This window comes from Sander lucioperca, chromosome 1, assembly GCF_008315115.2.
Source record: "Sander lucioperca isolate FBNREF2018 chromosome 1, SLUC_FBN_1.2, whole genome shotgun sequence".
NCBI classification, from domain to species: domain Eukaryota; kingdom Metazoa; phylum Chordata; class Actinopteri; order Perciformes; family Percidae; genus Sander; species Sander lucioperca.
In genome coordinates, this window is record NC_050173.1 from 15,775,609 (window position 1) to 15,802,725 (window position 27,117).

Genomic DNA, 27,117 nt, shown 5'->3' on the forward strand with positions numbered 1-27,117 from the left:
AGAACTTCAATAGGCTTTTCTGCTTTTGCTCATGACATAGCTTTGTAGACACTCACCAGCCCTTATTGTTTTTATTGTTGTTTCTCCAGTTGAACTACTCCATCAGTGCAGCGATGGTTGTGGAAATTTTCATCTTTTTTGATAAGAAGTGCTTCACCTCACCAACCAACCTCCAACCACTTATTTCCCTGCTTATGCTTTATGGGTAAGTTTCTGTCCTTTTTAAGCTTTAACTATATTTGTTACAACAACAAATGATGTAAAATGAGGGCCAAACTAAAAAAGTAGCAGAGCCTTGCTTTTGAATTGACTCTGCCAATGACTTATATATTATATTATACATATTGTACCAATATTCAGGATTTAAACATTCTTGTTGTGTAGAAAACCAACTTAATTAAATATCTGTAAGCTTCAGCATATTCCCCTGTTTTTTACTTTGTCTGTGTTTTTGTGAAATATTGACAAAACCAAAAACAAATTATTTCTCCCTTAAAATGAAATTTAAAGCCTAATACTTGAATTGATTCCAAAACAACTGGCTGGTTTTTAACATCGGGGAATAATACAGGATGTGTTACCCTCTTTCGTTCTGTTCCAACAATGATCAGTTGTGTGCCTGTCTTGATTAATTTTGACTTTCTTCTAACACCTGAAACATGGGTAGATTTTCAGATGCCTCCCTTAGCAGTTATCTTTCATCATCCAGCCTAAATGTGAGCAACTGTCATCACCAGATTGTTGTTACACTCCTGCGGGTCAGGTTAACTCCACAGCTCATGCTAGCTACTGACACACCCAGCCGAGTGGCTATGGCTGTCAAAATATCAGCAGTGGAATATATTCTATAAAATATATCATTTTACACTGCACATGCAAACTCATCAACAGCTGGTTTGCAAAAACTAAGTGTCTGTCTAGTATATCATTGTATATCACGTAGGGAATCACAGGTCTCTGTCTTTAGATTGTGACATTCCTTGTGCTTAACTGATGCTTTTTTGATCTCTCTCTTTTCTTTTTCTCTCTTAGCTGGTCTGTGATACCCATGATGTACCCCATGTCCTTTATATTCAGTGTTCCCAGCACAGCCTACGTCTCTTTGTCATGTATCAACCTCTTCGTCGGCATCAACAGCAGTGCCATCACCTTCATCCTGGACCTTTTTGAAGGCACCACAGTAAGACCACATGGCTTGTCTCTGTAAATCCCATCTCCCATGCATCTTCCATATCACCCTAATTTGGATTTCTGTCCAGGCTCTGTACAAGTTCAACCAGCTGTTAAAGACCCTGCTGCTCGTTCTCCCCCATTACTGCCTGGGCCGAGGTCTCATAGACATGGCCATGCACCAGGCTGTGACTGATACCTACGCTCGCTTTGGTAATTACACACAACTGCTCATATATACAGTACCTCATGGTCCAGCAAGTAAATACTTGCAGTGAAAGCAATGAAAACCTCCAACTGTCATCCACCATTTCAACACATCAGAAATCGGATAGCTTACATGTGCCATAAAGGCACGAGCCAACTGCAGAGTTCTAACACACTCAGAACCCCCCCTTGTGCACCAAACGCTCTGCAACGGAGTCGAGGGAAAACACATTTTTAAAGTGTTAAAGTGTGATGGAAAGGTGTGTTGTGTTTATATATTTTCCTCAGGCGAGGACTACAGCCCAGACCCCTATAACTGGGACTTTATTGGAAAGAATCTATTCTGCATGGCTGCTGAAGGATTTGTCTATTTCATCCTTAACATTCTATTCCAGTATCGCTTTTTCCTGGATCACTGGTAAGTGTAGTAGAGCTTGAATTAGAAAGCGAAATTGGTTTCATAAAATGCAGGGATGCTGTAAAATGTTTTCCTCCAGATAAATGTGATGTGACTGGTGCGTAGATTGACGGAAAGTTGATTTACTGAGTTGTTGATTTTTCCACTGGCAGGATATCAGATTGCCCAAAGCCTCCTATTTTGGGAGAAGATGTAGATGTGGCAGAGGAAAGAGAGCGACTCTATCAGAGTGAAAAAACAAATGACATATTATGCATACGAGACCTGTCCAAGGTGAGACATTTTTTTCCAAAAGTTTCCAAAATATGATCAGGTCACGGACAATGGACGACATGCTAAAATTGATGTTCAAAAAAGATTTAAAACTCAAAAATATACTTCAATTTTTGTCCTTATTTTGTTCCCGTCTCGCTTCCCAGACATACAAAGGAACAATCATCCCTGCAGTGGACCGAATCTGTGTTGCAATATCACCTGGAGAGGTTTGTGTGGTTAAATCTAATCCGATGCAATTTACTCCAAAGATGAAGCATTCTGGTCACTGTCATGTTTTTTTTTTTTTTTATCTGATCCTCGGCAGTGTTTTGGTCTACTGGGGGTGAATGGAGCAGGGAAGACCACAACGTTTAAGATGTTGACTGGAGACATTGACGTCACCTCAGGAGAGGCCTCAGTCGCTGGTCACAGGTTGGTAATATATTGTTTTTACAAACAGGAATTAACCAATATGGAATGTGACATACATTTTGAGGCTTGTAGTCAGCATTCGTGTTGTTTACTAAGGATGTTGAAATTAATCATTGCATCAATGCATCGCGATGTGGACCTGGATAATTCTGCATCGATGCGGTGACCGACCATAATCGATTAGTGCCTAATGATGTTACTTGTTAATTTTTACTTTTTTGTTTTTGCCTTTTGTCTGCTGTGCTCAGACTCCGCTACATTCAGGAAGTGTCTTTTTTAAGAGCAGATACAATGAAAAAGGGGAGTTCACGTATATCTGAATGCTTGAATTTGTTGATGAAAACCATGTGTAGCAATATTGAGGAGGTGACGCATCGTGATGCATCGTGATATTGAATCGATTCGAATGGTAGACAGGATAATCATAATCGAATCGTGACACCAGTGAAGATTCACACCCCTATTGTTTACTTCAAGTGTTTTCCCCTAAATCTTCAGCATTTTAACCAACATCCTGGACGTCCACCAGAACATGGGATACTGCCCACAGTTTGATGCCATAGATGAGCTGCTGACAGGTAGAGAACATCTGCACCTCTACGCTCGCCTCCGTGGAGTTCCGGAGCCTGAGATCAGCCGGGTGAGCTGCATCTTTTGCCAGGAAATAAATAATTTTAAACTGGACATTTCAGTTGTAAGCAGCACTGTAAAATAATAAAAAAAATAATCAGTTTATCTTACATAATATATATAATGTTTATGTCTAAAATGAACACAAGCCTAACTTATTAATCATCGGGCGTGGGAAGTTGAAGTAAAAACGAAGATGAATGAAAAAGTGATACTTTTTATTTGAATTGCATGCAGAATAAAGTAGCACATCCTTTCACTGTAAGCACTGAGGAGAAAAAAAGCCGCAATATGATTTCAATAATGTAGAAACAGATCCACAGTTGATTGACATTCAGATGTTTGGCAAGCTTGCTCCTTCCTTTACCAAATGCAAATACCAATAAAAAAATACCAGTAATCAGCTACTACAAACAGCTAGTCTTAATGTAGAACTGTTGTTCAAAGAATGAAACAAGTTCAGTTAGAAACCCTGCACATTTGGAAACTACAAAGTGTACATTTTGTCATTTCAATCTGCCCCATTTTTTTTTCCTGTATCAAGTGTACAGCTTTACTTTACTGAAGTTTGACTGCATTGTGACATGAGGCACTTACAATATCCTCCTTGTGCTCAGGTTGCAGAGTGGGCCATCCAGAAGCTGGGTCTGTCAGAGTATGCAGGCCAAAGTGCTGGGACATACAGTGGAGGTAACAAGAGGAAACTCTCCACAGCCATCGCCATGATAGGCTGCCCTGCACTGGTGCTGCTGGTGAGACCAACACTAACGGCACTGCTTGGTTTGGATTAGAGGTTTAGGATGGGGAGCGCAGTTATACGAGCATGGTTAGGTGATAGAGGAGATGCAAGATGTTTCTGTGTGTATTTTTATGTATTTGTTGTTATTACTGTGTCTTAGGATGAGCCCACTACAGGTATGGACCCTCTCTCTAGACGCTTCCTGTGGAACTCCATCATGAGTGTTATCCAGGACAGACGAGCAGTGGTCCTCACCTCACACAGGTAAACTATCTGGTGTGGGTGTTCCACTGTATGAGTGCATGCATATTTATGAGCACAGATTTTAATTCTGATTTTGCCATCTGCCTTTACAGTATGGAGGAATGTGAGGCGCTGTGTACCCGCTTAGCAATTATGGTTAATGGATCCTTTAAGTGTTTGGGAACCATTCAGCATCTCAAATACAAGTTTGTCATTTTTAATTTCATCCCATATCATATCAAATTTCAAATATACACATTTTCTTGCAACAATGAAAAGAAATCCAATCTCATTAGTATTCTACGCAATTGCTGATCTTTGATTTGTTTCTTTTGTCTTACATCAATGTGAACCTAGGTTTGGTGATGGCTACGTGGTGACCATGAAGATCAGGACAGCTAAGCCCGGTTCTGCCGTAGATCTGAACCCTGCGGAAGCCTTCATGGAGAGCACCTTCCCTGGCTGCATCCAGTCCGAGAAACACTACAACACTCTACAGTACAAGATCTCCTCGTCCTCCCTGGCTAGGATCTTTCAAATGGTCCTGGTTAACAAAGACAAGCTCAACATAGAGGACTACTCAGTGTCCCAGACCACTCTTGACCAGGTAAATAAGCATAGGACCATTTTAAATTTTTAAAATTTGGTAGAGACTCCCAACCACTTTTCATCTAGCGCCATCATCAGGCCAAGTTTTTTAAAAGGTCCAATACTTTGGTTTTTATCCCAAACTAATGACACTTGGCCTCGGTTGTATCTTGTGTTTAGTGCTTGTTAGCAAATGTTAGCATGCTAACACATTAAACTAAGGTGGTGAACCTGGTATACATTGTACATGCAAACATCAGCATTTTACCAATGTAATTGAGAGCATGACAGCATGCTGACGTTAGCGTTCAGCTGAAAGTAAGTAAGGAAAGTATATTAAGTATAAGTTTATTTATATAGCACTTATCACAAGCAGAGTTACAAAGTGCTTCACAGGTCAAATTAATACTTCAAAACCTATTGATACCTAATAATAATCACACTAAATCACAATGAATCACAAAGGCAAGGAACATAAAAACACATAGTAATATAATAGAAAAAAGGTGGTCTTTAGATGAAACACAGAGCTGCTCGCATTATATTTCACATCTTTCTTTTCAGAGATTTTACTTGATAGATGTTAAGATTTCTTTTAAAAAAAGAAAGAAAATGGATTTTTTTAAATGGATTTTTGGGGGATTTAATTCCCTGCACCACAAAGGAGACCAAGCAAGTGGTGTGCGTATTGCTGACTATTCATCAGATATTAAGATTTCCTCATATTTAATCCGTCCACCTGATGGTTCAAACAAATCTTGCTACATTATTTTATTCTCTTATGTCCACTGCCTTGCATTGATTATCACCTTTTTTAAAGTCATGACAGTTTGACTCAGAGGACAATAGGTTGATGCTGATGTGTCTATGTATTTCTGTACCCTGTAGGTGTTTGTGAATTTCGCTAAGCAGCAGTCAAGAGAGGATGACACCATTGTGTTGCATCCAAAAGCTGCTGGGGCACAGCGATATATTGAAGCTGCACTCTTCAAGTCTTTGAAGAAGTGAACTTACCTCAATGAGCTCAACTGGAAGACAGAAGAAAGTCTTTAGTTTTCATTTTAGGGGCCACCGTGTCCAAAGAATGCACCCTATGGATGTGTGTGTGTGGAGAACTGAAAGGTAGTCAGGAGACCTCCAACCTCCTCTTCAAATGACCCAGTCTACAGAAGATTCTCTACAGTGTCATCATGGCATCCTGCCCCTAGTCTGGTAGAGACAAGCGACTGTTGCAGAAGATGAATCAAATTGTTTTCTCCATACTTAAGCAAAGAAGTCTGTCTTTCTCATCGTCATTTGGAGGAGTCTTTGGAACTGGGCAGTGCTTGTTGAGCCATTATGTGGCGTTAGCTTGAAATGCAGTTTGTAAAGGAGGCAGCCCCTTAAATAGGACATGACATGTTATGTTTGACAGCAATACTTTGCTTTTTCAGTGAACAGGGTTAGTGGACTTTGGTTTTGGAAAGTGTGGAGCATTTCTGTGCCTGCTATATGTTCCACGCTCTGCTCACCTTCTAGGCCTTGCAAGTTAAATGAAACAGAGCTTGAGATTTATGACAAGGACCATGACTTTGATTGATGACATGTCAAAAAAGTTCAGTATCAAGTTGTAATGGGAATGTGATGAAAGTATAGGTCCTGTGTATTTTTTTTTTGCTTCAGATGCCAAGCGAGATCATCTTTTTTTTTTGCCTTCTTTAGATATGTGAAATAAGCACTCAGAGAAGCATAGCCTCAGCACTTTATTGACGCAGCTTTAGTTCAAGCATCACAATTTTTAAGATGTTCTGCTAGTGCAATACAGCTCATGATTTTCATGAAATCCTCACGGTGCTATGGAATTCATTTCGACATCGTGATATTTTTATGCCAGCCAATTTTTGCGCTTTATCACATATATGTTCATCTTTGGTAAACTGTCTGCACTTCACCAGCACCTGGTGTCATTAGAGGAAATCAATGTCACAAAAATGATGTTTCTGAGAAGGGCATCATGTCAAATAAAGTTACATTTTTCCTTACGATGTGGATCTCCCGCCCCCCCCCCAGACAACCTGTTTGATTTGTTTTAAATTTACATTGCTTGACATTACTCACATTCATATTTATACAAAACTGAGAAATCTGAGATTATCACTGACTACCTGATAAGCCCTCTACACATTAATGCCAGAAGTTACACTTCTACAGTATAGTTTCCATTTCTCTGAAGAAAACAGTAGAGATATACGGTGAAGAAGCCTAATATTAGCATAATTAAATGTCTGCTTTATCAGCTTTCCTCCTGAGAGCTTAAAAGGGATGTTGCACTCTCAAATAGATGCCATGACATCTTAAATTCTAGTTTCCACAAGCACTTCATTATAAGCTAGAGTATGTTTTACTTCTTTCAGTTTATTAGTGTTGTAAGCATTCATGGTGTGTGTGTGTGGGCTGGTTTAAATAAGGGTTGCTTAAATGCTAAGGTGCCATTTTCAACTTGTAGTCACATCCTGAATATCAAAACTCTCCAATGATAATGTGTAACCGGGGTTAACACAGCATAGAGAATATGACAGCAATGAAGATGTATGTAATCTCATTACTGACTTCATATCACAACGTCACATCCTAGGAAGAAACTAAAACACATGTTGAAACTGGACAGACAATTAAAATGCCCCCAGCTATTTAAAGCTATAGTGCATAGTTTATGTCGCCCCCATGAGGAATTCTAAGTAATGACAACAACACTAACGCCGCGCCCACATGATACAGCCTTCCGTGAACGCGCACGCGCCCCTACTCCTCCTCCACGCAGTTGCTAGTAACCAAAGACGACATGGAGGATTAAAAAAAAACATGATGGAGGTAATTATCTTCACTCTTGCACTCACTCAAGTCAGCGGACGCCACAACCTTCTGAACATAGCCATGCAGAGAGAGCTGTGTGCACTGTAATAAGTGCTACACCGACCATGTAGGTTTAATATATTTAAAATAGTTGTGATCTAATTTATTTTATCTGTTTTATCTTAAAAAATATCAATATACATTGCCTTTACTTACAATGTGTCAGTACATACACAACAATATATTTTAAATAAAACTATCAAAGTTTATTTGAGTAGTTATTACTATGTGATTATTGTGTACGTGAAGTGTTATAAAAGTGAGTTAACATACACAATCTATGTGAGTAGTTATGTCTGTGATTGCTGTATACACGAAAGGTTATACAAAACAAGTAGTCATCACTTTCTCTCTGATGGGTCTGAAGTGTCTGTTTGATCTGGGCGGACACGTGGGCAACAGGTACCAGCAGCTTGCTTGAAAACGTTTACGGTACGTAACTTCATACCGTCGGCGCTGCAGAACACAACGGATGCTGGTTAAACGGTAAGTTAAGCAATTTTAGCCGAAATATTGCTGAATGATTGTTGAATTTGTGCTAAACCGATGATTCGGTCCTCTTCGGCAGTTAACGTTAGCTAACGTAACGGACCTGCATGCATGGCAAGCTAAGTTAGCTGCTCGGAGGTCCTGTAAGTTCGACAGTCGGGGCTGTCACCGTGTTTAACGCATCCTAACGCTAACGTTAACTGTAAACAGACACCCGAAGCGAAGAGATTCAATAAAGGCTAAGCCGAGCCGATTTAACTGAGATTCAATAAAGACAGGCTACAGATATGCTGGCTAATGTATGCCTTTGCTAACGTTTCAGCCTTGAATTTTACATAGACAGTATATAAGAGTTTTATCAACTCGTGCTCTAATGTTAGCTAGCTACATTGTATCTGCCATCTCGCTTCTTTTATTTAGCATCTAAGCAGTAACGTGGTGTGTTGCAGTAACGGTTTGATAAAACCTTCCAGACAAAAAACGCTAAGAACCATAAATCAAGCTAATTACAACAGCTAACGTTAGCTGTTAGGTAACGATTAACACAGATGTGATTGTTGAAGTTCAAGTTTTGTTAACCATTTCCACACTGAAACGAAGCAGCTAACATTAATAACATAATATACAAAATGTAGCATAAAAACGGACATCATACACGAAGGAAAAAAATAGAGTGAAAAAAGAGAAAAGTAGGCTACATTACATAAACAAATCAGTATACACTGTGAAAAAAAATCTCCCAATGTAAGGTATTTTGGAAGTCACACTGAATAAATGTACATAAATAAGGTTGTACCAATGAATTATAAAAACCATGATAATGTTGACGCCTATTCAGGACGCTAAGCGTTTTGCTGTCCTTTGCGGTCACGCCTCTTTCTCTCCTCCGTTGATATTTTACAGACATTTCAGAAAGCTCTATTATAAATAAAGTAAAACAAACAAGTACTGCAGCGGTACTGTGTACACCTCAGCTAGAACGTAGAAATGTCCTTTCCTTTCTTACTGTGTATTATATTAAACGTTACCTGTAGATATCACAAGTACTCGAGCCTAGAAGTAATTCATAATAAATCTGACACAGAATAAATCAACCAAATATTAGACCGTCAAAGCTGTGTTGGAGAACTTGGCATAGTTTTTTCTTTTCATTCAGCTACTAAAACACAGGCACAGCGCCTAGAGTGTTATCGTGGAAGGGAGAAATCCTGGAATCACGAATAAATATAGCCTGATAAAGTAGCCTGAGTTAAGAACTACAGCTTTAAAGAATGCTAAGTCTCTAATACTGCAGTTGAAAAAATAGTGGTAGTAGTACAGGTGTGAGTTGTGCTGGTGTCATCAGGCGGTGAATTTTGAACAGGTTTTAATTTGTGATAGGATCTATCTGCCTCTGTGGAGAAAAGACGGGAGGTGATTCTGAGATGTCTGACTGAGTACATGGGGGAGAGCCAAGAACAACTGATCAGTGACCACCAGGTATGTGTAAGGCATAAAGCTATGTGTCTGTCCGACTAACAGTCTAACTGATCACCTGTTTTTGATCAGTATTTTTAAGAAAATGTCTTAATCTATTGATATTGTGATGATTTAATAGGGATTATCATTGCTATAAAACTATATATTTACACACTGCAGATAAGTGATAAACAGGCATTAGTAATGTTATCATGAGAAATTAAGATTGGCCAACCCAGTCTCACGGCAGTTCGCCAAATGGTCACGTTATTTAATCTATTGATTCGTGTTCACGGGGGCGTTTTTCTCGGTTTTTTCGTGGTGGCCAGAACGAAGATGTAAAGTAATGTATTTCAATGGGAAGCATATTTCGTGGTCACAGTCTTCCTAATCACAACCATCCCATTATTGTCGCGCGTCCCTAGCGGCCGTCTCCCGGCGTGTGAGGCGTCCTTTCCCTGTTGTGTTTTTCCGAAACCCAACCTCTGAATAGATGGCTCCCATTTCGTGCTGGCCACCACGAAAAAATGAGATAAACGTGTTGTTGTACACATATCAGTAGATTAAAAATAAAGTGACAATTACACGAACTGCCGTGAGACCGTGTTGACACAGCACGGTTGGAGCACAGGAAAGCTTCGATGTGTAGCTTACATGTGACTGGGACACTGGAAATGTGGTCTTCAACTTTGGTTAATCAGACACTTGAACGCAGTATGATTTGAAGCTAAACAAACTTTACATCTAGTGTTTCAAAAATATTACTGCAACAAGGCTTGGTTGAATACTTGATTTTGATTGGTCAATCACTTCATTCTGCTATTTCTATATAACAGACCATTATCAAGTATAACAGATAGTTGCAATGGAGTTGTGATTATAGAAGGGCTGACTGTTTTTTAAACAAATAAAATCTTTTTTTAAAATCAATATTTGTGCTCATATGGAGCTCTAAGGGAAATAGATAACAGAGCATTAGTTAGCTCCATTGTTAGCTCATCAGTGTGACCTGGCTTCCTCCAGAGTTGTGCTCATCAGTGGTAAAGTTAACCGTCCCGACCGAGTAACCTCTATGAGTAGCCCCTGGATAATGTAGAGCTATTATTCTCTCATTACCTGTTTCTCTAACCAAACTCTTACATTTTCTGTCTCCACCTATAGAGTCATGATGAAACCGAGGTGTACGCCAAACTCATCAATTGCACAATGAAAGTTTACACGTGCCATCAGCTCAATGCCATTGGCATTGTCATCGAAGGACATCCAGTGGTCAGAGGACCTAACAACTTGTCACAAGCATGCTGCCTACTGCTTGGACTTACTTATTGCCTGGATATGAAATATCCACCACAACTGCGGCACACATTTGAGACGTACCAAAGGCTCTTTGTTGGAATAGACCCCATGCGCCCTAAACCATCATCTAAATACACAAGTCTCCTCAACAAGTTGTCTTAGATGACTTCTTGTCACTTATCTCACCTTGGTAGGTGAGACTACACATACTTAAGCATAATAGCATAATGTGAAATGTTCAGGATGATATATTGTCTGAAGTTAACATAATCATGCTTAGTTCAACTTGTTCTATTTCATACTATTTAGTTTATACTATTGACATTTAAAAAAAAGTATCTTCACCAAAACTCAATGGCCTTTTCAGTTACATCATTGTTGTGCCTTGAAACTAAATTGACAGGCAACTGTTCAGTTTGTCATGCTACATGATGAAGTCTTTTGGCAAGTTTTTCAGGTAATAGAATTTCATTGCATTTGTGTTCATTCTAATGTGCCTTAAATTGAAAACTGACTTAACTGTTTACTAGTCAATCCCTCATGAGGTAGATACACGTACTGTGTGTAATTCAGCAGTTCTTTGAACAATTTTAAAAATTGTTATTGCAATTTTAATGGGATGTTATGTCTCACAATTACCTTTTTATTGCAGGTAATGTATGTATGTATGTATGGCCTGTTTTGTAATAGTACTACTAGTAAATGATACTGTTAGAATTAAAAATGTTGAAACAATGGGTTGTTTAGAGATAAATAAATGTTATAATCTTAAATCTGCCTTTCGATGTTCTTCTTAATATGAAATTCTTAATGATGAGAGATGATTTAACAAGCAAAACGTAGTGCTTGGGATATAGATATGCATTTTTATAGCCGTTAATGCAGCATCATTGATTTACCAGAGGTTGTAGCCTGGACTCATTGTAACGGAGTTCATTCACACATGTGATTAGGTTAATTTTACTTATAAAATTAACTTCTTGCAACTTAAATTATGTGTTGCTACAAGTAACCCATACTCATTTTAATTGTTTAATATCCTGTACAAGTGCGTTACATTTACTAAAAAAATTAAGTTCATCTAACTAAATAATATCAGTAATATTAGTTAACTCAACTTGATTTAGCTGGGTTCACGTTACGTATTGTTACAGTGTTCATGCTACTTAAAAAAGCCTTGAAGTAAACAAAACACAAAATGCCCAATGAAGACTCTTACCTCACTTTTTATAAGTAAAACAAAGGTATTACTTTTTAGAGTGTGGAGCTGATAGTCTTAATAAACTTTGTAGCAACTCATTTGGCAATGGCTTGAATGTGACAGACGTTCATTAATATTAAAAAGTTAGGCACTAAAGCTTTAAATGCTCTAGTATATTGCCAAAATATTATTGCTCCCATTCCCACTCCAGTTCATAAAAACAACTTGCATAGTGCTGGTTTAAGCAGCAGCAAACCTCTTTGTTTTAGTAAAAAACACTTGAGGGAAGAGAATATACATGCCTTATATGCTACAATAATTCATGTTTTTGATCACTATCAGAGAATCAGGGGGATAATGGCCATCCGGAGGTTTGGGTAGTCCTTGAACTCCCTGCTGTAGGCTCTGTGCTTCCCTTTGGCCCAGATGGTCATCTGAATGAAGCCTAGTAATGTGTACAATGCCACTGGAATACAAAACATACAAGTATTAGAACATAGACATTTAGGTGCAGTAAATGGATTTATGTTAATAATGTAGCCTACTGCATATACCTGGGAGACACTGGGTCATGATGGAGAAGCTCACCCAAGCTCCGACCTACAGTATGTATGGGTGAAATATACAGGCAAGCAGAGAGGTAAATACACAAGCAATGGTGATATTCATGATGAATTAGAAATAATGTTTATTACCTCATATGTGTAATTTGGACAGGATACAAAGACAAATAGCCATGTGAAGGGGTTCTTTGTTGGCATAGGAAACCGTCTGCTCCTGGACCCTGGGAAACCGGTTTTGTGAAGAAGAAATTGTTAAGTTAAATAACGTATTGTAGACACCCATAGCATCCAGGTTTCCATGATGGATCAACCAAAATAATGTTAGCTTGGAGTACTGAGCACATGATCAAATGGGAACAACTGAATGGTTTTAGATGGTTTTAGTAATTTTATCAAACAATTCTGAATTGATGGATTGGATAATGTCTTGGTGGATTCCTCCTTTACGTACTACGGGAGTAAACAGAGTAAAGGTCAACAACTCACCCTCTCCTCTGAGATTAGTAAGAGTCAAGTGAATGGAGAAGTTTCCGAGTTCACACATCTGGAACAGAAATAAGCATTTGTCACCTTACTGTCATACATGCATGTTCACTGAATTTATATTGGCCCTGAGTGAACACCAGTATACGTACAGCAAACATGGCTAATGCATAGTTGACTTGTAGTTCTCCATATGCTGTGAAGAGAGATAGGCTGGTGTTGATAAGCTGCAGAAAATTGAGACAAACAGCATTGTGTGTGTGTGTGTGTGTGTGTGTGTGTGTGTGTGTGTGTATATGTGTGTGTGTACATGGGCTGACTTACATGGAGGTGTGTAAAGAGGGTGGTTGATGTAGTATGCCAACCAAGCTGAGAAACCCCAGTAATAGGCACAATTCTGAGAGAAGAAACAAACAACACAGATGTACGGTGACATAAGGAAAAAAGTTAACCTTTTGGATTTACCGACATTTATGCATTTAATCCATAAAATGTGGTCTGATCTTTAAAGTTCAAAGTCCCTATAAAAGACTTAGCTGTGTCTGTACAAAACCACTTAAAAAAAACTAGAAGGGCACTCGGAGAGCGCAGACCTCCGCCAAGGTATGCCCTATCTCACAATGTTTATGCAGTGTGAATGTTTCCTGTCGGGAACTAATTTTTCCTGTCCGGAACTAATTTTTCCAATTATTCTGGCACCACATGAGCACAAAAGCCCTATCTAGCAATGTAAACCAAGGTGAAAAATAATTTCTATATCTGCTCCATGATTCAGATCTGCTCCAAAATGTAATGGGTTCTTCCTTGGCCCATGATTCACCCTTCCACCAACTTTCATGAAAATCGGGCCGTTGTTTTTTCGTAATCCTGCTGAAAGACAAACCAACAAACAAACTATCAATCGGACAAACCAAACCTGAAACATAACCTCCTAAGTGGAGGTAAATATCGGTTACTGACACTCATCTCTTCCCAAGCTGAGCTGATGTGAACCATCCCTCATTCAAATGTGCTTTCAGAGTAAATCAGAGTAAGCAAGAAGGCAAAGAAAGGTTGAAAAAGGTGGAAGAGAACCCTTGGGTTACAGTCCAAATATCTCAAAGTCACAAGGGTGCTATTTATGTCTCAGCAAAGAGAAAACTATTGGGCGAGAATGGTGCTCATGGAAGGCCACCATGGAGGAAAGATTCGTTTTCCCTTTAAATAAATTGATGACGTTGTACATCTACAATTGACATCCTGAAAGTTCTATTATGTTATTGGGAGAATGCTCTAGGAGAACTTGAAACAAAAGACTATATTTTGTTGCAGAAACACCTTACACTTTGTTCGGAGTGATAAAGCAAACTAATAGCCTATCATAACACCATCCTTAAAGTGAAGCACAGAGTAGGTATCACCATGATTTGTAGTTTTGCTGCCACTGGACCTGAACAACCATTACTCATTGAGAAAACAATGCAGTCAAATGTATAAAAAATCCCTTTTACTAGTTGAAGTTTCAGGGCCACTGTCAGTCATCTGATGCTTAATAGAAGTTGTGTCATGTAACACGAAAATGCTCCAATACACAGCGAAACATGAACTACAAAATGTCTCAGACATAAGAAAAGTAATGTTTCAGAATGGTTAAGGTCAATCCAGGCCTTGAATAGTCTGTAAATATGAATATAATGTAAACGGGGAAATTATCTAAAATTCCTCCTGCACGATGTGGAGAAGTGATCAACACATGCAGGAAACATTTGGTTGAGGTCACTGCTGTAAAATAAGGTTTAACTAGTTACTAAAAACCAAGGGTTTACTTTCTTTTTCCAACCTGACTTTGACTTGTTCAAGCAAATAATTCAATACATGAACCAAAAAACATTCTCTTGTTATTATGTTACTATTTCAGGCAGATGTAGCATGTCCATTATAGTGACTTTAAAGAATATCAGACCACATTTTATAACTACATTTTACAAAAAAATGCAGGGAAATCCAAGGGGTTGCTTTTTCTTGGCACTGTATAAATATTTGAAAATGTAAAACGTATATATCACTGCATGGTGTACAATAATCGCTCAATTAAAATGAAAATGTACTTACTTTGATCCAGTTTCTATTTTTGAAATACATACAGTAAACACACACAAAAGAAGACCTCTAATAACTACCTCACCTCAACACACTAAGACTGTCCGCACAAGAGGTGAGCACATTATCAGAAACTCTTGTTCTCAAGGGTAGTCATGTCCTCACCCTGACCATTGTCCCGAGAGGCATTGTCCCATGGGAGAAACGATGCACAAAGATAGTCTCTATCAGCCTCTTCATATAGTGGAAGGTGTGACAGGCACAGGCCAGTCTGAGAGACAGAGAGGGGGATAAGGTCAGAAGTACAAGTGTGCACATTTAACTGAGGTGCTTCCAATCAGCATACTTCATCACACTAGTTCTGCGGCAGATTTCAAGTTTGAGATGAGGAAGGATTAAATTTAAATGACCCTCGTGTGCCAAAGTGGGTCACTGCAGCAACAAAATGTTTGGGATTCAGCAAAGAAAGTGCATCATAGTGTGAAACACAGCAGAATAATATAAACATATGCAACTAGATGCAACACTACAGCATCAAAAAGAATTGTATAAATTACTGAGGAGATATGATAAAGTGTAAAATATTTAGGGTTTGAACATTTCCTTAAGGTATTACAATAAAATGAAACACCCCCAAGGAGTGATTGTGGATCAATAAGCAGATCAACACGAATAAAAGAGTGTCCAAACCATCCTGTCATAGCTGCATCAAATTTGGATTTTATTATCTCATAATGCAGTTAGTTTTCAGATTCTGATTTAATTTTACAGAGCCTGACCTTTACCCAGCAATAGATGTAATTCCAGATGTAGTGAAGCATAAAATGGCACTTAAAAAAGTAAACGACAGACTTAATAAATACTAATTATTAAACCATAGTTCCACTTTTTGAGAAATATGCTTATTCCCTTTCTGATAATGAAACAATTGATAGCACGCTCATGTCTGTACGGTAAATATTAAGCTACAGTCGACAGCTGATTACCTTAGCTTAGCACAAAGACTGGAAACAGGGGGAGACAGCTAGCCTAGCTTTGTCCAAAGGTAACAAAATCTGCATAAAAGCACCCCTAACGCTCATGAACACAACATGAACGTACAGAATAACGTTGTGGTTTCTTGGCAGACCCAGAAGAAGATCCCTCTTGGGGAGATTCAGTTTTTTCACTCCATAGTCTCACACACACACACACACACACACACACACACACACACACACATACACACACACACACACACACACACACACACACACACACACACACACACACACACACACACAGGACCAATACACATGCATTATTGGTATGGAGAGATGTCAGAGTGAATGGGCTGCCATTGTCCGCCGCTTCGAGCAGTTGGAGGTTCAGTGCCTTGCTCATGGGCAGCTCGGCAGTGCCCAGGAGGTGACATGTTCCAGTCCACACTCCATTCCTGGTTTGTGCTGGTCTTGAACCAGCCACACCAAGTCCCTACAGACTAAGGTACTGCCGCCCCAAATTTGTTGGCTAGCCAGGCTAGCTCTTTACCCTTGTTTCCACTCTTTGTGATAAGCTAAAGCGAAGCTTACTGGCTGCTGGCATCAATCAGGGGTATGAATCTTGTCATCTATGTCTTGAGAGGAAAGTGAATATGCATATTTTCCAAAAACATCCTTTAAACTTGGTCAGTTTAGGTTTGATCAGACTCATGTCTGTAAACTTGCCTCATGTCTGCAGTTGGATACCTTCAGCCTGCCACCTGCGCTATAGTTAAAGTTTATTTTTTCCACTCACCTGACAACAGGATGGGGACTTGAGGTAAAGCCATATTTGTGTGAGTAAATGTACGGCACTCGAAAATAAAAGAGGAGGTAGGTGAGAAGAGGCCCAATGCACTCTGCCATAAACACCTGAAAACATAAGAAGAGAAAAAGTTGTCTACTGTGGAGCCCAGCAGGTGTCATGGAGAAAGACAAAAACAAATTCATGCTTTCAGTTTAATATTTAGTGCTCTCGAATAAATTATTTGTGTGCAGAAATTAGTTTTTTTTCTCTCCATGACACGTTCGGGGCAACGTATTCTATATTTACATTTTTAAAAACAATATCACAAAGGTGATATGCAAACAAACTGACATAGTGGCATAGTTCTATGTAAAAGTAGGTAGGCAAAAACAGAGATATCTTGAACCAATGTTGAATCCTTGTCTTTACTAGTCATTACTCAGAAGAATTCAGCCAGACACTCCCAAAATAAAGTACCCCAATATTATGTCAGCTGAAATTATTGTAAATATATGAAATTGCTGCAGTGATACATCAGTAATCCTTGAGTGTGCTCTCCTTACTATAGTCCAACCTAACTGTGGACCAAGATCTCTGAAGTACATGGTGGCAGTGGTCCCAACTGGTAGATTCTGTAAGATTTCATCATCTCGGAGTGATTTTTCCTCTGAAAAAAAGAAGAATAATATATTTTTTATATACACAAATTCAGCTTCATTGGAAATGTACCTTAAAACATAGTTCTACTATCAAGCTTCGTAGAATTGAAGAATGACCATATTGACAGAATTCTCAATAAAAATCATACTGAAACTCGTTATGAGTATGCAAATGTAAGCAGTCATGTGCAGAGCATTGTGGCTTAAACTGAAGGTTCAGAGTGTTTTTAATGAATGTCTGATCAGTTTTTCAGCACACATTCTCTCTACCTGGAAGCTCATGGGGGCACAGCCACAGATAATATGTTGCGCTAATTGGAGGACATTTTTAGAATATCATCAGGGGGGACTGCCCTAGATAGCTTTCAACCAAAGTCTCTACTCTTTTTAGTAACAAAATAGCCCTCATAGTCCCTTCAAAGCCCTGCAACATCAGTATTTGCTGTTTTAACTTAGGCTATAATTATTGAAAAAGGATGAACATTAAGCAGACTACCTTTTATATTGAAAATATGAAAAAGAACAAACAGTTGTTTCCACAGTGATGGTGGCTCTGTAAAGATGTGGGGTGCTTTTTAAGGCTCAAGAGTGAAGGTCATCGCAAAATGTAATGTCTGTAATGGCAGTAATTTCATTTCACCCATTGATCACAACTACCTTTTTCAATAGTTCATCAATATTAGGCTTGTGGAAAGATTAGGCCTGAGATGGATGCATTTTAATTGCGATGCTTTATTTTCCCAGTTATTTCAATAGCGTTGCTGGACATGCATTTCTCTTCTAAACTATGTACCTCACTAACATTAACTAACAGCCCCTTGCTCATTTGTGTTTGAAACAACTTTAAACATTAGTATGCCTGTTTTTACTTCAGGTTACCTATCTAATGATGACTACATGTTCTGTGCTACACATGACATTTTTAGAGTTGCATTTTGCAGAAAAAAAATCTTATGTCATAATGGCTTTGGAGCCCAAGAATAAACACACTGTAGACTATACAGGGTCTTGGGATCATGAAGCATACCGTAGCCTAAATCACATTATTGGACTACAACAAGGGACAGCATCATGTTTCCAAGCAATAGATAGATGTAAAAACATACGAACAAAACATTAACTGTCCTCTAAATAGTAGTGAGTGAGCATTGGTTCCACGGCTGAACAGCTCACATTTTCTTCTCTTTTCACACTTTTTCTTTTTGTACAAAGCCTCAGATACTGGATGGCTGGATGGTAAATATATGAATGCTGTCTGCAGCTTACTGACACTGCCATGCGGTATTTGTGGGTGATGAAGTTCAAGTTTTTTTTTTAGAAAACAGCAAATAGCTACCACCCACTGCAATTTGGAGCCTAATGCATACACATACAGTAATTGATCACAATATAGCTACTTACTGGGATCAAGCATCAGGGCCTGTCTTGCTGGATACCATTGAGGATCTGAGCACACACACACACACACACACACACACACACACACACACACACACACACACACACACACACACACACACACACACACACACACACACACACACACACAGGGTTGGACAGAGCTGGCATTGCAAACACAGATTTTGGCTTCAGACCCAATAATAATTAATCACAATGGAATAACGTGGAGCTCTGCTGCTCTGATGCATTCTAATGGCCTCAGACTTGGCAAACATTTGGTAACATTTCTGACCAGACACACAGTGATGACAGAACATCTGCAGGCTTCCGAGGACTAAACAAGACTTTGAGATGATTCACTCAATACCATAGCAGGTTTATTAATCATAATTTTATCTAAGAACCATACCAATTCAAGTTTTAGTTTACAATAATCAAGTTTATACATCAGTATGTAATATCAGGTTTTATACAAGTGGACCAGAGTACCATACAATACATTTTTATTTGACTGTCAGGGATTAAGTTAAAACAAGAAGGTCAGCAAAAACAAGAACCAAAAAACAAGATGGACACCCAGGCTCATCAAAATCATTCATTTACGTAAAAACTGCATATGAACACTCACATGATTTGTGAAAAAGGCTCTTGATGTCTCCTATTGTTGAGTAGGGCTCCACCTGAATGGAATACAAACATTAACTTTGTAAACTTGATATATTATCAGTGGAAAGGTTGACAGTGTTTCTTGTGTTACATTACAAACTGTGCAGCCAAACATTGATCCAACCCACAGAGCTTTATTTCAAATTCTAATGGAGACCACTAAAATTATAACAATACCACGTATGTCAGGCTGAATTTTGCGGGACTTTAGCTACAGTAAAATAATAATTATTGTCCATTCGATGGCGCAGCAAAAACAACATGGAATCTGGGGTTTGAATAATTGACTCTGTGGTAAACACAATATAGTTTTAATGAAGAACAAGCTTGGAACAAGCTAATAGAGAATATCAATGGTCAGACTGTGGAAGAAGATTATTTTTCCAACCTTAAGGCTACCTGAGGATAAACAAAAGGGAAAACATGTAGTCATGGCAGTATGTCAGCATACCTTATCTAAAAAACAAAGGTGCTCTTTCGTGTTGGCATCCAGGATCCTCACCTGAAGAAAACACAAGATGTACCGCCTTTGTAAAGCACAACACAAAAACAATAAGTTTCACAAAAAAACATTTGAGAGATTTTCACAGATTTTACTGAAAATTCAGAATGTGGTAAATGTGATACTGGTCTGGACCTGTTTTCACATCCCTCTCTCAGAAGGAGCTGTAAAAAAAATGTGCATACCCATTACCAGAATGATGGAGCTATGTATCTAAATGTGACTCAATATGTATCTCTACTACACAATATTTATATACACCTTCGCTGATTTATGTAAGCAAGTTTTCTCATAAGCCCCCCATCACTTTATCTTCTTCAATAAAGCATCTATATGTTAGCCTCTTTAAAACACAAAACATTCATGATATTGACACTAATATTGCAATAGAGATATATTAGGTTGGCCACTTTAGAACATACATGGCTATAACTACATGTTACCTGGTCTACATACAGTATATCTACATTACATATTGGCTGTTCTTTAAACTGCTAATCCTGCAAGAGCAAGCAGGGATTATTGGAAATGTGATCTCAATTTAAACAACTCCAATTCAAATCACAGCCCCTTTACAGTATATGATAGACAATTGGAAAGAAACTGAATGCCTGCATGAAATGTTTATTTCCCAAAGCAATATGATTCCTCAAGTTTCTTCAATCAACCATAGAAATGTGTATGACATATAAATGAAAATATACTGTATGGCTAAGCACAGCTTGGCCCTACTGTAATTCCAAATGTGTCCAGTTTTCCTGATCAAGTACAGTAATCTCAATGAATAATGAGGTTGCTTGAGTCTGGTAGGAAAGGGAAAAAGGGATTCTTGTTGTCCTGCTGCTCTCTTGCACACATCTTTTTCATCTTAATTAGACCATGTCAGTGGTGATGTACAGCATATGTAAGGAGGATGGTGGGTGGCAGCCCACAATTTGCCCTGAAAGCACTCCTTACTATGCTGCTCAGCAGAGCTGTCCTAACTTAATTGGTTCCCTTACTGGACAGTGTAATAACCCGCTAATGGATACCTAAAGATTTGCTGAGTGCACAGTTGAGAAAGAGTGAATGCGAATGGGAGAGAGAGAGAGCTCTATACTATCTGCTGTTTGCATTGCAAAAACACAAGTATGGTAAGTCTTTTAATCTTGTGCCTAGACCTGTTTTACAATATTCTAGTAATTAATCATTTCTTGATTTGTGTCAGTAGCACCTCAACCTTCACAAAATCAATTACATTTTCAAACAAGAAATTGATTTAAAAAAAGAAAAGCAAATGTCTTTAAACTAATGACACTCCCAGGCTTCTCGCAACCAGCAAAACCTCCCAATACAGTGACATTTTCACACAAGAAATACATTGCAATACACTTCACATGCAAGTCTAGATTTAAAATATGAGTGTGCCATCTTCTCACTCTTTGCTGTGTGTGTTAATGCTTTGCAGGATCTGAGCATGAGGGTAGGCTGACGTCTCAGTAAAGGGCGTCCTGGGAGATGGGTTTGTTTTGCTTTCAATCTGCTAACCTTCCCAACTGCATTCTGGGGGCACATGTTGATGCATCTGTGTGTTCACTAAGAGCATCAAGGGTGTCATTAGGGCTGTGAGCTGTGGAACAGTGTGCACTCGGTTGTGCTGTGTCCTTGTAAATCTAATTATCAGACGCCCCTGTCCTCTCAGGGGGACACAGGGCACAGCTGACAGTATAGGTCATACAGAACATGTGTGTATGCGTGTAAGGGCTTTGTGTAGGTGAGGGGGATTTAAAGTGGTTTTTCAATTGAACATTCATATTTGTATACAAAGTGTAATTTAAAAAAACATCTGACATTATCCGGTTTGTTCTTTTCACCATATGCTGCTTTATTAATGGCTGCCAAATGAAGAAGTCTCTTGGCCATAATAGCTCCACTCAATGGAAAAGCTGATGATGGCTGTTCTTGAACCACAGGATCATTACTTCAAACACCACTCATACTATTGAAGCCGATTAGCTGTATAGACGCCCAGCGTACCAATGTCCTTTTTGCTCGCACACGCATTCAAACTAGATAGAGTTCAGTAAGTAATCTACTGAAAACATTCAGCTTACTCTATGCATGCTGCCATTTGAGGTCTGCCTTAAATGCAACTTTCAAATAATACTATATATGGATGAGAGATAGACAAGATGCCATCACGCTCTGAAAGATGAAGGACCGTCAGCTAAGATGAGGTTGCTTATGTGCGAAATAGCAGAGCTGAATTTCCTGTGGTGTTCCATTAAAAGTTATAAGGAAATACCCTGAATTCAGTAGAGAAAGTTTTGTAAGTGATGCTTGTTCTAATCTGATTTCAAGTGCAAAGATGGGTGCTAAGCCTTCAAAAGATCTTGTATTTATCGGAGAGTTAGATGAGAAGATCGATGCGACCCTTATGTTTGCCCATGCAATGTAAATTGGCTCTGTCCGAAGGTAAAATCTGCCTACCAACATCTCTAAAACAGGAAGTTACTGTGCCCGGCCAAAACATAGTCCGGCAACCCTCCAATTTTTATGCTCTGGTTTTTGTACATTCAGTGACCTTTAGAGTTGCTGGTAGGAGGATTTTGTTAGCGGCAGTGGTGTAGTATAGTTTTTTGTGGTGAATTTACTGTAATTTTTCCCTCACAACTTCATATTCGCCCATCCCAGAGCGACGAGTCCCAGAGCAACAATCCCATACGTTTTTTGTAACGTTACCACGTATAGCATCTGCCTCATCTGGCTCACTTTTCTTAGTTTCTGTAACGTTAACATCTGCTGCAGTGTCACCCGAAGTGGCAGTGTAGCTTTAGGGGCAGGCTTACCAAAACACTGAAAGAGTGTAGTGAAAAGTTCGCTTTTGTTTTATACAGTATATCTCCTTTAGGGTTGCACAGAGAATTCTGCCAAGCAACCGTGTTGTTGTTCCTACACGACATGCAACACAGACGGCGGGGGAATTTATGAACAAAAGTGTGAACGTTCTGTCACAAAAACAATCTTCGTTACGTAACGTTATCCTGGAGCTTTTGTAAGTGGGTATACGGAAATCCTTGACCTTTCCTAGTGGGTATATGGCGTATTCCTGCGTATCACATAGACTACACCACTGGTTAGCAGTTTCCCCAGTTTCCGGTCCTTAGGCTAAGCTAAGCTAAGCTAACCTGCCCCTGGCTGTAAATTCATACTTAAGCGTACAGAGAGTGGTATCAATTTTCTTATCTAAACTTGGTATCCATTTTCTCATTTAAACTCAGGCTTGAAAAATGTATATCTTTCTCATAAACCATTTAAATATTTGCTAATTTGGCCTGCAGCCTTTATGTAACAGTTACTGAGAGCATGGCACACATCCCAGAGCAGTTGTAAATTAACTTGAATTCAAAGGCCTGCTGCTGCACTTAGTTACTGTCTACTTCTTCATTAGTAGTACTCTTATAAAACCTTGTGAGACAAGACTGAAGACAAGAGAAAAATCATGAAAACAAATCCAGCTCAGTTTTGTTTACTCCGACACAGCAACTTGGACTTCATAAAGTCTACTGACACTTTAAACTTCTTCAGCGTTTTTTTTTAATTTAACAAGCTATACTTTTCTAATAAGACTGCTGATCATATCGATTGCTGTTACATCAGATTTACATGAATTTTAACAGGCATGATTTTAGCTCTTAAAGTATCCCTTTATGTGTTGTCATCAGTGCCTGAAGACATGGAAGTCAATATGTGGTAGTTTTTTATCTGGACAGATACTCATTAACAAAAAAATGCTTTTATGGTAAAAAAAGCTCTGAGCTAGATGTCTGAGTTTACCTGACAGAACAGTGTTTGCAACAACAAAAAAAGCCTCTGGAGATGTTTCCAAGAATCTAAATCATTAAAACTGTGATGGAGAAGAAATTATTAATGCAACCTTTTTTTTTAATGAATTCCCAAATTCTGCTTGATCTCTATTGTTCAAAGTGAATCTTTTGTTCAAGTGAGGCCTTGTGAAACAAGAAACAAAGTTTACATTCTCTATCAGAAAGTGGCTAATAAAAGTTTCAGTTCATTGTAATGCATTCTGTGGCTGTTAGCTCAATACTGTACATTTAGACTTACCTCAAAAAAGGTGGTCCGGCTCATGGTGGTGGATTATTATTACGTCCTTTGTATACAGTGAAACATCAGTATAAGCAAACACAACACACACATATACACTCACACACACACACACACACACACACACACACACACACACTCGTTCCTCACACACACATACAGAAGTAGTTCCTCTCCTTTCGAGGACAATCCCTGGACTGACCCCTTATTCTTTCCAGCCTCCTTCTCTCTCTCTCTCTCTCTCTCTCTCTCTCTCTCTCTCTCTCTCTCTCTCTCTCTCTCTCTCTCTCTCTCTCTCTCTCTCTCTCTCTTTCTCTCTCTCTCTCTGAGATAATGCTGGGACACAGAATCACTAGAGGCACTCCAGAAACACTGCACATGCTCTCCCCCCAGCTTAACTTTTCTGCTGCTTCCTCCTGCTTTCCCCTCAATCTCTTTTTTTCCAGTTTGTATCTTTGGAGGAAAGCACTTGGCAAAGTCCAACTGGGCTCAACTTGGCAGATACTCACCTGAGATGAGGACTACTGCAAGAATGTTGCAGAATACCAAAGATGATAAAATACAAGATGACACAAAACTTTAAAATCTATTTCGGAACTAGGAATCTTTTAGAACACTGCCCCAAATAAAAGTAAAAGTATGCTAACACAGGTAAAGCAAATATCAAAAATATACAAATGCAAATACCATTCTATTACTTTATTCCTAAACTGTGAACCACGTTCGTCCTCAGCTTCAGTGTTTAGTTGTGACAGCAGAAGATGAGCCCACCAGGGCTGGACAGAGCGCCAACATATCCCACACAAGTCAAGGTGGAACTACTAGGGTAAGGTGACCAGATTTCTGAGCCAAAATCCGGGGACATTTTCAGCTCAGAAGCGTAAATACCTCAAAAACAGGTAATGTTTTTATCTTTGTAAACTTAAAATGGGGACACTGCCCCAGGGACGTCATTAGACCTAGAGCTGCTTGTGCCCCAACAAGCCCCCCTAGGGGGGTCCATGGTCATGCTCCCCTGTAAGAAAACTGTGTCTATTTTAACATTTAAATGCATCAATCTGGTGCACTTTGAAAAGAAATTCAGAGGTTAGACTTGATTATTCTTATCTATGGATGGAATCTATTTGTGCTGTAGCCTGAACTATTTTGCACTTCAGAATTTTAACCATGCACGCACAGGTGGAATAGTTTTTTCTTCATATTTTTGCATTAATGTCACTAGGAAGCATACCAGTAGAAATATATATTCATATTTGTAAGTGGGATATATATAAGTAAGTGGGATTGTCTGGAATCTGGCAATATAATAACCATTATGGTGGGATACACTGGCTAAGCAATTTACAAAAAATATCTGTGCTGACATAAATAGTTTAAATGAGATTAAATTATAAAGTTGGAGACCATGTAGAAATTTTGTTGCAATTTCAAAACCAGATTACTCAGGAACCGCTTGTTGTACTGATGCATGTGTTGAGTATAGAGTTTGTGAGATATTTCACAGAGAGTAATGGGTGTGCAGAGATTTGTGCAGAATGCAAATATGATAACATTTCATGTAAGTTCAATGTTAATTTTCTTGCAAACCATTTGTCACAGCAAGGGGGTTAACTTTTGCATCCACTATATCCGTGTCACATTCTCATTACGGGCTGAGCCCCCCTAAAGGTCTGATCCTAGAATTGCCCCTGCTGCTACTTCATACTTGTACTCCACTACACCTCAGAGGGAAATGTTGTAATGTTTACTGCACTACATTTATCTGACAGCTTTTGCTTTATTGCTTCACACCTGGGCTTGTTTCTGCAACAGCTCATTGAGTATCAGATACAATTAAAACTATTGAGGAAATATTTTCCTTTGACATTGGTCCAGTATTAAATGAGATCGCTGCAGTCGGCAGTGGCGAAACAAGACAATTGTCCAGCTTGTATTTACGTTCATAAAAGTGCTTGTTTTGCCGCTGACAGGCTTAGATTAATATTATAAGTGTCAGACAACATTATGGAAAGGATTTCTAAGGAAGTGGACCTTTCTGTTAAAGAGTAAGATCCTTTTTTCAAACATAAAAAGTCCGCAAATTTGCGTTTGTTAAACCCACCAGACTCCATGTAATAAAAAAAACAGCAATTTTAGCATTGTAAAAAATGGGCATTCTAAAACATCTCTGAGCTCTGAGCAGTGCTCGCTCTGGCTGTCTTGAGCCTGCGCGCGTAGGGTGCACGACTATACGTTTGGTCAATGTTTTCTTTCTTTCATTCCAATTTCGGGTCTGTCAGTCACAGTGAAAACCGGGGACATTTCCGGGGACAGCTCCAGCTGGGGACAGGTCACCGAAACTGGGGACTGTCCCCGGAAACCGGGGACGTCTGGTCACCCTATACTAGGGGTCAAACTGTACTCTAAAAGTGAAATGTAAACTTTGATTAATCATGCTTGAAGTTAAAGATGCAGTATGTATTTCATGAAAGAAGGTAACCTGCAGTGCAAACAACGAGGACATCAATTGTCTTATATTAACAAGACTAAAAGACCGAAGTAGTATGTTGTGTTCATCAAAAGGTTTTCTGTAAATGTAAAGATACGCTGATGTTAGAGTTTAATAATCCTGACAGGTCACCAAAAACTCTCTAATTCACCCTCTGGGAGTTATGAATGTGCACTGCACATTTGGACGGTGTTTAGTTGCAGTCAGTAGATGCGCCAGAACTACAGTGACCACAATGTTACCAAGTAACGTTAACTCAAAATCTGGTTTTCAAAAATGGAAAGAGAGATAAGAGAGAGAGGAAAGACAAAGGAAAGGGTGTCAAACTGTAACCCAGTTTTTCACCAAGAAAGGTGGGTAGCCTATACCCACCTTTCTGTGAGTGGT

At 39.0% G+C, this 27,117-nt stretch overlaps 2 protein-coding genes across 4 annotated transcripts in view; one reads left to right on the forward strand and one right to left on the reverse strand.

The window, feature by feature from the left end:
- LOC116055741 (retinal-specific phospholipid-transporting ATPase ABCA4) overlaps nt 1-6,712 on the forward strand; it is a 37,968-nt gene extending 31,256 nt beyond the window's left edge. For all 3 annotated transcript variants that reach the window (XM_035999445.1, XM_035999452.1, XM_035999450.1), the window contains 13 exons: nt 90-205; nt 1,033-1,180; nt 1,260-1,383; nt 1,666-1,795; nt 1,948-2,068; nt 2,215-2,277; nt 2,376-2,482; nt 2,981-3,122; nt 3,730-3,864; nt 4,012-4,115; nt 4,208-4,300; nt 4,452-4,701; nt 5,571-6,712. In XM_035999445.1, coding sequence (XP_035855338.1) covers nt 90-205; nt 1,033-1,180; nt 1,260-1,383; nt 1,666-1,795; nt 1,948-2,068; nt 2,215-2,277; nt 2,376-2,482; nt 2,981-3,122; nt 3,730-3,864; nt 4,012-4,115; nt 4,208-4,300; nt 4,452-4,701; nt 5,571-5,690 — 1,653 coding nt within the window. In that variant the 3' untranslated portion in view covers nt 5,691-6,712. The remainder of the gene's footprint in view (nt 1-89; nt 206-1,032; nt 1,181-1,259; nt 1,384-1,665; nt 1,796-1,947; nt 2,069-2,214; nt 2,278-2,375; nt 2,483-2,980; nt 3,123-3,729; nt 3,865-4,011; nt 4,116-4,207; nt 4,301-4,451; nt 4,702-5,570) is intronic.
- Nucleotides 6,713-11,744: 5,032 nt separating this feature from the next.
- LOC116055761 (very-long-chain enoyl-CoA reductase) lies at nt 11,745-24,423 on the reverse strand. The gene is made up of 13 exons (XM_031307774.2): nt 24,243-24,423; nt 20,088-20,138; nt 19,599-19,650; nt 18,971-19,015; nt 17,474-17,577; nt 16,920-17,035; nt 15,309-15,414; nt 13,389-13,461; nt 13,217-13,260; nt 13,068-13,125; nt 12,714-12,802; nt 12,573-12,618; nt 11,745-12,484 (listed from the first exon to the last, which is right to left on the reverse strand). Exons 1-13 carry the CDS (start codon nt 24,264-24,266, stop codon nt 12,357-12,359), a joined length of 936 nt encoding a protein of 311 aa, XP_031163634.1. The 5' UTR covers nt 24,267-24,423; the 3' UTR covers nt 11,745-12,356.
- Nucleotides 24,424-27,117: the final 2,694 nt, after the last annotated feature.